A 15,668-nucleotide genomic window follows, 5' to 3' on the forward strand; every position below is an offset into this window, starting at 1 on the left:
AGTTTGTCAAAGGTCTCAGGTTCGATCCCGAAGTCGACACTTTTGGTTTTTTGTTTGAATGATGAACTATTTTTTGCAAATGAACCTCGAGGAAATAGTTCTCAGGCCAATCTCGAGCTGTGTTCTCTGTGTCCGTGTCCGTGGTTAGTAACTTTTTAGTTTGGTTAGGTGATTAGTGTGACATTACTGAGAACTTTTCTCTCTTAGTTACTCTGTGGCAGTGTTGCAAATGAGTGATAAAAAAGCTATCAATAGATTACCTCTGCACCAAAAATATCCAAGAGTATAGCGGCCGTCACTGTAGCTTGTGAGATCTCTTCTTGTGTCTCGTGATTCCCAGCGATGTAATTCTCTCTCTATCACTCCTCCCCTTTTCCTTGACTATGCGCTCTCACCGCTGAGTCTCTCAATCTCTCCGAAAACTGCAATGAGAGAACGCGAGATGGCGATTAGGAGCCGACCACGCATGACGTCCTGTTAAACTGCGTTTGCAAAATTGGTTTTGTGGCGGCTTTTGTGGTTAAACGCTGTTGCGGTAGCATGATCGTGGAAGCGGGAATGAGAGAGAAAATGAAAATGTCAATCGCGAGTGGGTAAACACGAAAACGTGTTCGGCTATGTTCGGCGCTGAGAGTTTCAATGAAGTGAGAAGAGCAGTTGTATTTGAGGCATGAATATTCACGCGAGATAATTGTAGTTGCTGAGAGCTGATACTTTGATATTTTAACAACCCTGCTCTGTGGTAATTTCCTCTCCCTTAATATAAAAAAAATAAAGTAAAAAAAATAACCTCAAGAGGCTCCAATTGCTTTCGCGAGAACACAATACCATTCCCAAGAAACACGAATCAACCTGCAGTTTTCCGCTTGAATGCTGAGCAACGTGACTTACTTATTTTTCTCTTTATTTTCGCTCACACCTTCTACTGAATCTTTCGAGAAAAGTGACTATTTTGCATCACGTCGAACCTGACGATAAAAGCGTGAAAAAGTTCGTTTTCCCCATCGATCGATTACTTTATTTGGCACGCCCCCGAAACGTTACCCATTCTCCACCATGAACGAACTTTCGAGCGAACCCGCTGGACCCGGAAAAGCCATCAGGCCCTAGTCAGTGATTAGTTGTTACACCGACGACGGCGACGAGCACTTTAAACAGTTATGATGTGCCCAATGGTAATAAGCTTTGGCGATGATGAGCTGCGCCAACTGCTTCGCGGGGTGCGACTATTCAAGGAAGGCACGACCAGAGACTGTCCAAAGGTGACCAAGCAATGGACGACCGCGGCGGGGTCCTTTGAAGATGTTGCTGGGTTATTGCAAAATCAAGAGGGGTCACGTGGAAAGCCGAGTAAAAAAGTTGTTATTAACTACAAAACCCTGTTATTCGATAGTTATAGAAAATCAATCAGGATTTGTCAAAAATTATTGCAATTTGATTTCAGTCAAATGGATTATGCCATTGTGATGTTGGTTAGGACATGTAGTATCAATTTCAATACAAAACTCAACAAAAGATTGTATTGAAACAATTGCAACACGCCAATCAATAGCTTTCATTTCCCTGATGAATGTTTACATTGATAGCTATATTTTAATTTCCCTTCCTCAATTTGCGTTTCACGTGGGTCTTACAGCTTCAGTTACACAATTTCTCCGCACCAAGCCCACCTGAATGCTAGCATTTTTTTCCAATTTCACTCCATGGTAACCCTGACTGAAAAGTCCGTCGGACGTCCGTCGTTTGTCGTCCGTGCAATCATACGACGTCGCACGACAATGTCGTGCGACATTCGCACGAATGTCATACGTTTTTGCACCAAAATGTCGTATTTGTCGTGCGATCGATCATCGAAATTGTTCGACATTGTCGTACGACATTCGACCGACGTCGCACGGTTTTGTTATTTAGGTTGTCGTGCCTTTGTCGTGTGCTGTTTTTTCGGGTTTTTAGGTTATGTGGCAGTGTCAAACTAAAAAGTTACCCCGTTCGTTTGACAACAGTTGGTGTCAAACCATCGGGGTTTGAGTGTATTGTTAAAAGATAACCAAAGAAATAAATAGAATTGAATTGAATAGACACAATTTCATAATTTTAATATATTTTTTCATATTTTTGAACGAAACTATACCTTTTAATAGATTTTTTTATATTTATGTGAATCTTAGAAAATTTGAATTGTGGAATTGAAAAGATTCAGGAAAGATTGGTATGAAAAATAGAATTTTATTGTTTAGAATTTGTGAAGGTTTCAGGTTTTTAATTCTCCAGTCCCTCCCACGCACACTTTCATCGTCCTCATTTATTTTCCGTCGTCCAAATGGGATGCAAAACCCCCTCTATCGTTTCAAAAACACAACTCACCGTATAAAAACCTCCGGCGGATCAGAAACGCCGTCTTCCTCCACCTTTCTTTTCACACGGAACATTGTACACCTCCCCAAGACTTGACGGGAAGGGGAATGGTCTTTCTCCCTCCTTCTGTTCCATTGGGGGGAAACATCCATTACTTGCCGTTTCATTGTCCTCCTCCTTGGGTATGGCACGCACCGCCACCTCCCGCGGAAAGTTAAACATCAATCCGCTTCCTCGATCGCAGACCGGGTGCTTCCCTTCCCGTCTTCCGGCATGGCCCGCCGGAGCAACGATGTGACCCGTTCTCCTCCTCCTCCTCCTCCTCCATCACGAAGGCCGAAATCAGGAAATCTGGAATATATTGCTATGATAAAGCCGCTCACAAAAAGCAACACAACTTACCAATCAACCGGCCAAAATCCACACTAACTTTCGGCAACGTAAACTGGTTCGATTCGGTACAAAGTTTCTCTGATTTGATCAAGTCCAAACAAGACCAACTGAAGAGAACTGTCAAACTGCGTCGACGAATATCGTGACGTCAAATTGAAGGAAAATCGATGGAAAAAACAATGTCGCGCATGTCGAGTGTTTGTCGTTCGTTTGTCGTCCTTTCGACCAATCGATATCGAAACGGTAAAATGAAAACCGCGCGACAACTCGTACGACGTGCGACATTTTTCAAACAGGGAAATAGTTCAGTTCAATAGGTGCATCATTTTATCCAGTGGGCATCAATATCGCTCTGTTGGCGTGAATTCGATCATTGAACCACGAATTGTGATACAAAATGCTGGTGGAATTTCCAAAGGCCCCATGGTCATTGCATCGGCTAAGCCGTTGATTTACCCTACAGACCCATCGACCGACATAATTCAGTGTGAGTAATTGTGCCCGGCATGGCAGAAAAAAGTCCGTCTTTTTTGCCGGGAATTTCACCACCTTCACGACACTAGCTGGCTACTAGGGGGTGGTGAGTTTGGGTGACCGACGTCGTCGTGCTATCTTGTCGCACCCGCCTTTTCGACGTTCCGAGAAAAACGCGTTGTAATGTTTGACCTTGAATAAAAAAAACGAAAGCTAGCAATGTAAACAATTACAAACACGTTTTGTTTGGCTGACCATTCTGTGCATTGTCCCGAAGTTTGGTCAAAGTTGGTTGCTGGAGTCCCGAGTAATAATTACAAATGTTTACGGTAGTCTAACTTGTACGCGCGTCAAACGCGTTCTGACCTGAAATCCCTTTGCCCTTTGTCGCACTTACATCAATTTTCAGGGAGTGACAAGATAGCACGTCAAGATTGAAACTTCTTTCATATGAAAAGTGACCAAAAATTTCGGAGCTCTTTTGGTTTTCATTGAATATCTCAGGATTGAAATCGAATTTTGGGGATCTGTGGAGGTCAAAAGATGAGGTATTGTGAGCTGCACAAAATGGCGTTCTTAACTCAATTTGGCCCAAAATGCACGTACGACAAGTTAGCACGAAGGCGACGAGACGTTGAGTCAGGCTGTAAGGTACAATATGTGTACCAGCTGAGAGCACGTTCTTGAGCTGGATTTAAGAGGTGTCGTAAAGATGAAAAACTATTTCCTTCGTGACTCGTGTCGTTGAGCCGAAGAAACGCTGAAGTATGATTTTTTTTAAAGATAAGTTTATGACAAAAAATTAAAGTTTATTATTATCACTTATGAAAAGAAATTGCACAAGACTATAAGTGAAGTGCAAAATAGTAAAAGAAAATATTTATACAAATTTCCTCATGAAAACGAAATTGCGAAAAATAATCGTTTTTGATGAACGTTCCCTCCAAGTTTGGTCTCTATCGGTCAAGGTTGAGTTCAAGAATGTACCCAGTTGACCTAGAATGACCCATTTATTTCATTACTTTTGAATGACGATTTTTGTTACGATATGTTTCATTTACTTTTAAAATAATTGTGCATAAATATCTAACTTGCAACATAATAAAGCTATAAACCATTCAGTACATCTGCCACCCCTACTTGGCATGTAATCCACACCACTCGACGCAAATCCAGCTATCAAAATTTAATTTTATTACCAATAACATCAGCGAATGAGATGTTAATACGTTTTCCTTCTGAACATAAAATTAGCCGCCACCCGGCCTTTCCCCCAACCTACCTGCCAAGCAATTAAAGCGTGCGCCATCGCCACTTTATTAGACAACCTGCCTGCCGTGTGGTACGTCCTTTTCGCAGTACAACCTACCCGCGATTCAGGTGAATCTTCAGGTAAAACGTTTTAGCGCGCGCGACGATGATCTCAAATGTCAAATGTCACGTGGTGATTCGCGGGGCCACCCTATTTGGTGCGTGTGGAGAATTTATTATTGCGAATGGTTTGTGCTGACTAAGCCGTACCCTACAAAGAAAAAAAATCTTGGTAATATTTATTACATCTGGAAAGGGGTACATCTTTTATGTCAGAAAAAATGTGTAATTTTACCTAGGAAAATGTGTAATTTTACCACTTTTATGTTGTAATGTCGCTATTTCAGTCTAAATGAGGCAAAATTACATCATAAAATAGGTAATATTCAATACACCTCCCAAATTTATACAATTTTTTTTTGTGTATGGTTCGAATCCAATAAAAGTATCCAGTATGGTGAGATTTGTTTTTTTTGGGACACGTAGGATTTTTATGAGTAAAATGAATGACACTAAAATTTTTGTATGAAACTTCAAGTAAAACAGAGGGCCAAAATTCTTGCCTTCCTTTAAGTGTGTGTCAAATTTGTCCCTAATCACCCCAATTGGCACATCTCAGGTATCGTTTGACCTGAAGCCGTCGTAACGCCGCGCGGTTTATTTGAAGTTACGAATGAGACAACCCACCTGGGAAAGGTGAGCCTACCAAGCTGAATGAATCTGGTGGATATTTGATTTAATAATGACGACGAAGGTGGAACGAAGAGAAAAGTGTGTCGAAGGAAAGGAAAAGGTGTGTGTGCGTTTGTGGGTGTTGGGTGAAGTGTTGAATGTTGAGCGGTTCCATTTAAATATATCCACGAAACGACACCGCTCGGGGAAGGCTATCTTTGGGGCTGGGAAACGCTGTGAACTATGACATAATATGGAGATGGGACGGAGTAGCAGCAGCCAGTGTGGTGACATACATCTATTTGCATGCACATAATAGCGGAGCGTTATGCTAACTAGTGACGGTAGTCTGGTTTGGCAAACTAGTGGTTCGACAAATTTAGGTCAAATCTTTGAACTTGATCAGACAAATGACAACGTATGAATTTGTGACAATCATCTGCGGCCAATCTACACGGAGAAAAGAGTTCCCAAAATCGTGAACAAGCGTTCATGAAAATGAGAACCTCGAACAATGTGTTCAAATCCCATGGTACGATTTTGAAAAACGTACCATGAAATTTGAACACTTTGTTCGTGGTTCCCATTTTCATGAACGCTTGTTCACGATTTTGGGAACACTTTTTTCAATTCAAATCAATTCTCAAAATCGTGAATTAAATTCACGACTGCGAGAACCACGAAAGAATTTATTCACGTTTATAGTGCAAATGCACCATACTCATGAATAAATTCCTTCGTGGTTCTCACATTCGTGAACTTAATTCACGATAACGAGAATTGATTTTTTTCTGTGTAGTCCGTCCCATATGTATTTTTGTCAAAAATGAGATAAACTTTCCAATAGTCTTGTTTTTATCATGTTCTTTTAGCCTATTGAATAAACAAGTAATGTTTGTTCTAAAAATTCCAAAATAAATATGACTTTCGTGCTCTCCCATATGCAAAATAAAGGCATATAGAAATGTCTCGCAAATCGTCTGAGTGCATGAAGAATTGTTTATATTTTACAGAGTATATCTTTAAGAATACGTAAACCTTGAAAATACCATTATCTGTTCATTTCTGAAGAAATATTTCAATTTTAAAACGAACTAATCCAATCCTTTGGTCCATTTCTTTTGCAAGTGAAAACCACGGATAGAAAAAATAAAATGCATACCGTTATGGCTCAAATGTACACCATATATTAGTTTTGCTTTGTCTTAAATTAATAGGCGTTCTGCAAAATATTCCTCCTCAGATAAGCGGAGTTTTTTTTTCAAATTAATTTCAAGGGTTTAGCAGTTTAGATTTGCATTCATGTGTTCATCGTTGCCGGTCATATTTTGATATCTATGAATAGGAATCAAAATCTGAAATAATCAATTTTTTATCATTTTGTGACTATTATTAACTTGGAAAACTATCAAAACAAACCTGGAAATGACAGTTGAACCAGGTTGAACCTCTGGTGTAAATGTTCAAGCCTACCTTGATACCATGACTGACCTGCCTTTATTTATGGACAAATAAAGTCAAGTCGGTATCTTGTTGAAAATTCCACAAATTGACCTCCAAATTGTTAGTTTTTATTTTAAATCAAATTTATGACAGTTGAGCAACTCTCTACGAAATCGGCCGATTTCGACCATTTTTTTATTAAACTCAAACTTTGTGAAGGCCTTAAGCTATTTTGCGTCATTGGTTCACCCATACAAGTCTCCTTACAATTTTGGCAGCTGTCCATACAAAAATGGTATGTAAATATTCAAACAGCTGTAACTTTTGAGTGATTTTTCTGATCAATTTGGTGTCTTCGGCAAAGTTGTAGGAATTGTTGAGGACTTTTGAGAAACATTTTTTTTCACTAAAACTCAATTTCCCAAAATACGTATTTTTTGACTTTCGAGATTTTTTTATATGTTTTAGGGGACAAAAATCCGCAACTTTTGAGCCATAGAGTAACATGGTCAAAAAATCTGCCGCCGAGTTATGATTTTTTTTTAAAAATAGTGATTTGCCTTCCTCACTGAGGTAAGGCTATAATCCTGCTCTAAAAATGAACTTTGTAAAAAAAACGTCGTAGACCCACCTTCATGTATACATATCGACTCAGAATCGAAAACTGAACAAATGTCTGTGTGTATGTGTGTGTGTATGTGTGTGTGTATGTGTGTGTGTATGTGTGTGTGTATGTGTGTGTGTATGTATGTATGTGACCAACAAACTAGCTCATGTTTCTCGGCACTGGCTGAACCGATTTGACCCGAACCTGTTGCATTCGACTTGGTTTAGGGTCCCATAGATCGAGTTTTATACAGATTGAAGTTTCGATAAGTAGTTCAAAAGTTATGTATAAAAATGTGTTTTCACATATATCCGGATCTCACTTAAATGTATGTAAACTATGTCCGGATCCAGCATCCGACCCATCGTTGGTTAGGTTATCAAAAGACCCTTCCAACGAGTCCAAAACATTGAAGATCTGGCAACCCTGTCTCGAGATATGGCCCCTTAAGTGATATTGGTGTACTTTTTGGAAGCCGGATCTCACTTAAATGTATGTAAACTATGTCCGGATCCACCATCCGACCCATCGTTAGTTAGGTTATCGAAAGACCTTTCCAACGAGTCCAAAACATTGAAGATCTGACAACCCTGTCTGGAGATATGGCCCCTTAAGTGATATTGGTGTACTTCTTGGAAGCCAGATCTCACTTAAATGTATGTAAACTATTTCCGGATCCACCATCCGAAAATAGATGAAATTTGTGTACAGCCAGTGTTGGCAATGAGTGAGGAAGGCTCCAACCACATTGGTGGATTAGGTAAGTTTTTTGGAAAAAAACGAAGTTTTATGCAGCCATAGAGAAACATGGTCAAAAAATCTGCCGCCGAGTTATGAATTTTTGAAAAAATAGTGCAAAAACAAGTTTGACATTCTTGTTTAATGCAAAATTGAATTTGCAATCGAAAAGTACTTTACAGATTTTTTGATAAAGTGCTCCGTTTTCAAGATATAGCCACCGAAAGTTTGATTTTAGCGAAATATTTGCAGTTTTTCAATTTTTAAAAATAGTGACCATGAGTGAATATTTCTAAAAATATTTTTTTTGAGAAGTTCAGAAAATTTGAAAACTTCAATTTTCGTGTTTATTTTTCTTTAAGCCGCTGTATCTCAGCAACCAGAGGTCCAATCTTCAATGTCTCTTAGACAATTTTATAGAAAATTTGAACTTTTCAAAAAAAAAAAAAATTTTAGAAATGGTCACTCATGGTCACTATTTTTTAAAATTGAAAAACTGCAAATATTTCGCTAAAATTGAACTTTCGGTGGCTATATCTTGAAAACGGAGCCTTTATCAAAAAATCTGTAAAGTACTTTTCAATTGCAAATTCAATTTTGCATTAAAAAATAATGTCAAAATTGTTTTTGCACTATTTTTTCAAATATTCATAACTCGGCGGCAGATTTTTTGACCATGTTTCTCTATGGCTCAAAAGTTGCGGATTTTTGTCCCCTAAAACATATAAAAAAATCTCGAAAATAAAAAAATACGTATTTTGGGAAATTGAGTTTTAGTGAAAAAAAAGTTGATAAAAAAATCTGCAAATTTTTTTTTCCGTGTACCTATTTTTTTCTCAAAAGTCCTCAACAATACCTACAACTTTGCCGAAGATACCAAATTGATCAGAAAATTCACTCAAAAGTTACAGCTGTTTGAATATTTACATACCTTGTATGGACAGCTGCCAAAATTGTATGGAGACTTGTATGGATGAAACAATGACACAAAATAGCATATTTGGCCATAGGGAAGGCCCCCACAAAGTTTGAGCCAAATAAAAAAATACAAATAAAATTCATTTCCGGTTTTGGTAGAGAATTGCTCAGTTATATTTTTAGACTGATTTTGAAACAAAAAACTGTGTAAAAAATCATATAGAAATTGTTGGTTTAGAATGAGAAAAATGGTAAAACTTTTTTTTGGACTTCTCACAGCGTTATCTCACTCTCTTTTTACATATGGAACGGACTAGATTAGAACGGCAGTACAGTTCCAGAATTGATTGTCCAGAGCTGTGATCATCCGAGTTCTGAAATCCCAAAAATCTCTGAACGTAATATTTGAATAAACCCTTATGTGCTAGAATACGCATTGGTTTGATATTGAAGGTAACACATTTAACCATACAAACTCTGAACGCTGAACGATTAGCAGAAAAAATATAATCATATTCGGACGTTATAACAATGCTTATATAACCAATTCCAGTAAACAGCATGGAGAAATACAAATTACCAAAAATCCTATAAGCCAATCCCATTAGGTTCTAATTAGATGAAAATTGTGCAATTCTTCATTTCACCCTGTGCAAACTGTACAATCCACCCTTCACGCTAGCCCTAGAGTCGAACCAGTGTGGTCAGCAAAATCCATTCACTACCACCTGTACCAGTGGCTTACCAGACGACGGTTACGAGTTTCAATTAATTATCAGAATTATTTGTTTGACATTTAGTTACGCTTGTACGAACGGTTCTCGTTCTTTCAACGTACTCGTACGAGACAGGTGAAACATTGATTGCCATATCGCCGTGGCCGAGGAGGCCCCCCCCACTCTTTGCCGCACACAATGTTGCCATAAAAGTTTTATTAGTTTTCTCGTACACTCATCACCGCGCGGGATTGGCCTGACGGTAAGAGTTTGACCAGCCACTTGGTCGGGGAATAGCAAAACACATACGAGTGATGAGCTAACAACCAATTCTGAACGGTTCATGTGTTTGGTGCTAGATTGGCTTCATCACACCGTGGTAAGAACTGACGTAGTTGGTGTCAAATGTAGTTAGTACACACAATGAAGGAAGCATTTTCTGTTCAACTCCTATTGATAATTGGGATAAACATTCGAAAAATTCAAACCTACTAGTTATAACACGACTAACGGAATTAGCGACCAATCTCTAGGATGTGCTCTTTTGCCAACCCGGGTCACCATCGTCACGTTCTATTCTCCACCCATCCTGAGTAGGGTCCGCTGCATGGTTTTCCTCGTCAATGACTTATTTTTATTGGAGATTCAGCTCGCACTCCCAACATCCGGGATCCCAGCTATTGAAGGTGTGGTAGCCCCACTGGTCATAAAAATCACTTAGTTTATCATAATGGCGCTGCTAAATCGAGGGATTTGTCAAATGATGAACGCTATTAGTCATGACTTTATTCAAGTTTTGGAAGAAAATACAGTGTTCTGGAGAAGTTTTATTGATAGGTCATCTATTTTTATAGCATCATGATTAACGAGAAATTTTGAAATCTCTCATGGTATGGTTTTGTTTTATTTGGTTTTAAAAAATGTTCTGCAAATGTTTTTATATTTTGTTGAACGAGACATATTTATGTTTACCAAATATTTCGGTAATGTTTGACTAGATTAAAGTAATCGATTTTTATTAATATGTGTGTAAGTTTAGCAAATTTGATTTGATAATTAATGAATCTATAACAAAAAATTAAGAATTAAATTTAACTTATAAATAAAATAAATAATAAATTCAAAGTCACTAAAAAAACAAAAAACCAAATATTTAAAATTGTGGACAGTACCTGCAATCATAACTTGATAATTTTATAGAACTTACGGCAAAAAATTTAAAAGTGAGCTTGAAATTAAAAAAGGGGTTTAATTTTTCAAAGAGTTGTATCTTTGTGAAAAAATCTGAGCATGAGCATGGTTGACTGCCAATGAGCTGCTTCTCCGATATTGACAGATCAGCTGAAGTTAAACAATGAATCAAAAATGATCAGTGGGAGCCAACCATCCGTTCACTGTTTAACCTCTGAAGATCCCTACTTTGATAGTCAATACCGGCGCCCTCCCAAGAAGCCTGCAGTTCAACGAAAGGGAGGAATGTTAGTCCGATAGTTGAAGTTGCAGATTCATCAAGCACATAGTTTTTCGCTATATACTTGTTGATGACGCTTGAGACCGTTAAATCCATAGCATCTCCTTCAAGCATCGCGTGATTATTATTTTATGGGTTAGTAGGATGAGGTATTGGCTTTTCGATGCCTCCCGAGCTACGATGCTATGGGGAGGACTTTTATAACAGACCCGTCGGCGAGCCTTCCGAGCAACGAAGCTATGGGAAGGTCTTCATGGTTAACATACAAAATTACTCACACAAAATTATTTTGCCCCACTATTAACTCGACGATCCAAAATGTCAGTGCGTCTTTCTATCATTATATAGAAATAGCTTTTTTACCATAAAAAAAACCTTATTCGAAAAAATAAATACAATTTACCCGACGCCGTGCCTTCCGATCAACGATGATATAGGAAGGGCTTTGAAAATCACAAAACAATTGATTAAGATTACAAAAGCACAAAAAAAACACCAATTACTCAACAAAAATGACGCTCAGGACACAAATAATTCAGTAAGGCGTGGCCTCGCCGCCCGCAATCGACTGAAGTAGGAAACACAATTAACACCCTGTTACTTTGGAACACAATTACTACGACAAACTCAACCGGCGGCGTGCCCTCCGATCAGCGATGATAAAGGAAGGACTGATATTATCATTGCTAGCAAGAAATAGCACACATTAAAACACGACAAAAGCTCACACAAAAAATAACTTTTCACTCCGAATATTTTTTACGACCATGCGCTCCCTTTACAAATTATGCACTCACCCCATACTAACAGCGACCCAAAAGCACACAAAAAAATAACCTGAATAATCACGACTTCCGTCCCCACTTCCAGCGCACCAATCTAGACATTATTTTTGAGTGAAAAAAAAATCTTCCGAAATTTATTGAATCTTTTATAATCCATTCAGATCCTTCAGGGGAAAAAAAAAATTATAATAAAAATCGCATCTATTTTAGAGGTAAACGAATCCAGCCTATCGGTCATGAATCATGAAAAATGTTTAAAAATCGTAATTGATGAAACTACGTGCTATTTGAAATGAAATAATCAGAGAGGCTAACTTGAAATCTTTGAAGTTTTTGAGAGAAAATGTAAAATTTCCGTCATCAAATCGCTGCTATCGTACTATCTCGCTGCAAGTCACATTTTGACGTTCCGAGAAAAAAGAGCCTACAATGTAAACAATAACAAACACGTTTTTTGCTTGACCATCCTGTGCATTGTTCCGAAGTTTGGTTGAATTTGGTTGCCGAAGTCCTGAGTTATAGTTACAAATGTTTATGGTAGTCGGTCATGTATGTGTGTCAAACGCGTTTTGACCTGACATCCTTTTGGTAAGTTGTACGCACTTACAATCATTTGATGGATGCTAACTCTCAGCGCGGTTTAAATGATCAAAAAACACTAACCACAATCAATGGCGCCCAAGCCAACTCAGTACATTGTATCCGAAATGTCAATATTTCCGCCGTTCATTGTTTCGCTCTCGAATGTCGCAGTTTCAATCTTCAATTCTCAGTGGCCTAAGGATCGCGGGCGTCCAAGAACTCAACGCATCGTAACCTCAAAAGGCTGGCAAAGGTTAAGTACCGATCATCCGTTATCTGATTTTCGGTTCGCCTTCGCGGATCACCCTTTTGAACACACGCGCTGTAGTGTCTACCCAACTTGTTGGACCTGCAACCTACGTACCTGTCCTCTGGTCACATACTGCACTCGTACCGCTGGTGGATTCCGTCGAATAAGTTCCACCAGTGAATTTCTTAATTACATAAGTACACCCGGCGTGGCGCGTTCGTTTGGTTCAGGCGCATCTCTCGGCTTTAAAAGGAGATGAACGAGATGGCGGATTATGTCAAGATTAACTTCTTTGCCGGTGCCAACGTCTAATGGAGGTGTCCAGCCCCGGTCAAAGTGTCACCGCCCCAGGTGTTTGTGTTTGATGATCCGATGGGGAGAACGAACCTTTGTTTCTAGTAGCGTAGCTTGTTTGAAGACTTTTTTTTTCACTCAACGACTCAACTCTGCGTACGCAAAAGCACATTGAAGCTTGCGTTGAGGAGTAGATCATTAATAACTTCTAAGCCTGGAGGCAGGGGCGGAAGGGAGTCACTGAGGCAGAGACAGATTTTACTGACAGGTGACTTATTGGACGGGTTTGCGGATAGGTCATCATACCGAAGCCGCCACCGCCGGAATGGGCTGAGAAAAATATGCTAATTTTGCGAGCGGTCTTTGTGGGTCTTGCTGCGTGGGAAGAATACGATATGGTACGTGCTAAACCAGGGTGAAATATGTTTGAGCTGAACAGGCTCAAAAGGTGACGATAGGATGTGACCCCTTGCCACAGATCGAATTGTTTGTTCAGTTGTTTATTGCCAATAGATTTGATGTTAATCTTGTTAAAAGATTAAGTTGATCATACTCAAGAACATTTGTTTCGTGTCAAAAACTACATTACCGTAGTTACCGTCAACAGGGGTTATCGAAATCTGCGTTGGTTTAGCCGTAGAGTGCATCTTAGTATGCAAAGGCACATTTTCTAACCAAGTTTGCATACTAACATCTTTATTTACATGACTGATCAGCTGGCAAATAATCGAAAAATTGTGAATACAAAATGCTTTTTTAAACAGGAAGCCACTTGAAAGTGTGAACCACCCGGATCAACAATGACTGAGCAAATATCGTGATGCTGATGACTTTGATGGCTTATATGATAATTAAGTGGAAGGAATCTTCAATGATGCCAGTGTCAAATTCTCTTGATTTTGCTCAAGAATCGTTCCTTACACCAGCTGTTAAAAATATGAGAATTTTCTTTTTTTGGCAGAACATTCATGAGAACAAAAGTTTAAAAGTATCTGCTGTCTAGCCATTTTGTATTCAATAATTCATTGTGTTAACGAGAAGCTTCCCAGTGGAAACAAACTCCCTAAACGGTACAAATTTCACAAAACACCCCCACAATGACATTCAATTTTGATGATACCGGGGAATCTTCACCCAAAAGTGTCCCCATTCGAAATTTATCACTCCACTGAAGATTGAGATCCATTGAGAGCGAGAAAGCGGCTCGTTGAAATAAACTTACCGTGAAAATAATTAAATCAACGACCCGTTCTCTAGACGATCCTTTTTCGGTGCGTACGAACCTTCTTGAAGCTGTGTGTCTCGAGGAAAATTGACAGCGGTCCTTGGACCAAAACTCCCCGGAGGTCAACCGGCTGTTGCTTCGGGGACGTAACGCTGAAAAACGCCACTCATCGTCACCTCTTTCTGACTCTCTATCTCTCTCTATTTAACTTCACAGAACGCCGTTCCTGCGTGGCCCCGATCCACCCCCTTGCTGGTGCTGGTGGTTCCCCCGAAGGGACCAAACACCACCACGCGAGAATGAGGCGGAGGATACTCAGCCTAAACTCGTTAGGCTTAATTTTGCTCGTTCAGGTAAGTGGATCCTTTATGTTTATGTGAATGAAATCACTCAGGCTGGGCGGAACTCGTTGGAACTTTACGTGGGTGACGACAATATGCTTCTTATTTGCTATTGACCAAAAATGGTTTATGGTCCAATATCACTGTTTTGAATTATATTATCGCTAGTGATTTAGGTCAAAATTTGATGTGCTTTGTGATAAGCAGTAAAAATGTTTTATTTAGGTACGTTGTAAGTTGATGTCAGTAAACGCTTCAGTTTCATCAAGGTATGATAGATTTGGGCTCCCTAAAAACACTCCAATCGACAGAATTGAATTTTAGGTAATTTCTTGCGAAAGGTTGTAAATTTTGAGGTATAAATCATTATAAGACACCAAGCGCCTCCATTGAATTTCTGTTTCTCAGCATAAAACCATGGAGGCGCCTGGTTCCTTACCACAAAATGATACAGTAATGCCTCGGTTTAGCACCGCATATGGGGGATGCAAAACCGAGGCGTGCATAACTGAAGCACAGAGCTTATGGGATTTTGACTATATGGGAGACATTGGCTATAATCGAATGAAAAATCATGCAAACATAAAAATATAGTGTTGTGAATTCGGGATGATGATAGTTATCCATTGTTATTATACAGCAATTCCATTTGAAAAGAGCCTAAACCAAAAAAAAAGTTCTCCGATCGGGCTCAAAATTTTTCTGGGGGTTCCTTGGCCAAAATAATTAGACCCGTATTTTTTTGTTTGGCCATTAGGGTGGCCTACATCGTGCTAGGGTGGTTCAAAAATGGCAATTTTCGTCATTTTCGCAAAAACCACTTTTTCTAAAAATCATATCTCCGCGCCATTTCATCCGATTTTAGCTGTCTTAGACGCAAAGAAAGGTGATGAGTTTGGCTATTTAGTAAAAGTTCCAAAAATCTAGCTTAACTATTGAAAAAGTCGTATGAAAACTTAAAATGGCGTTTTGACCGTGTCTGGACCAAAGAGCCTATGTCTGAAAATATTTTATCGGATTCCTCGGAAAATTTCACATAACATATCAAAAATTGGCGATGTCGAACCGTACGTTTCCGAGATATGATTTTTGA

At 39.1% G+C, this 15,668-nt stretch overlaps 1 protein-coding gene across 3 annotated transcripts in view; it reads left to right on the forward strand.

Moving 5' to 3' along the window:
* Positions 1–15,668, forward strand: part of LOC6050002 (mucin-2) — a 58,199-nt gene that overhangs the window by 11,610 nt on the left and 30,921 nt on the right. For all 3 annotated transcript variants that reach the window (XM_038260245.1, XM_038260246.1, XM_038260247.1), the window contains exon 2: positions 14,451–14,587. In XM_038260245.1, the coding sequence (XP_038116173.1) occupies positions 14,534–14,587 (54 nt within the window). In that variant the 5' untranslated portion in view covers positions 14,451–14,533. The remainder of the gene's footprint in view (positions 1–14,450; positions 14,588–15,668) is intronic.

The sequence above is a fragment of the Culex quinquefasciatus genome, chromosome 3, assembly GCF_015732765.1.
Source record: "Culex quinquefasciatus strain JHB chromosome 3, VPISU_Cqui_1.0_pri_paternal, whole genome shotgun sequence".
Lineage (NCBI taxonomy): Eukaryota > Metazoa > Arthropoda > Insecta > Diptera > Culicidae > Culex > Culex quinquefasciatus.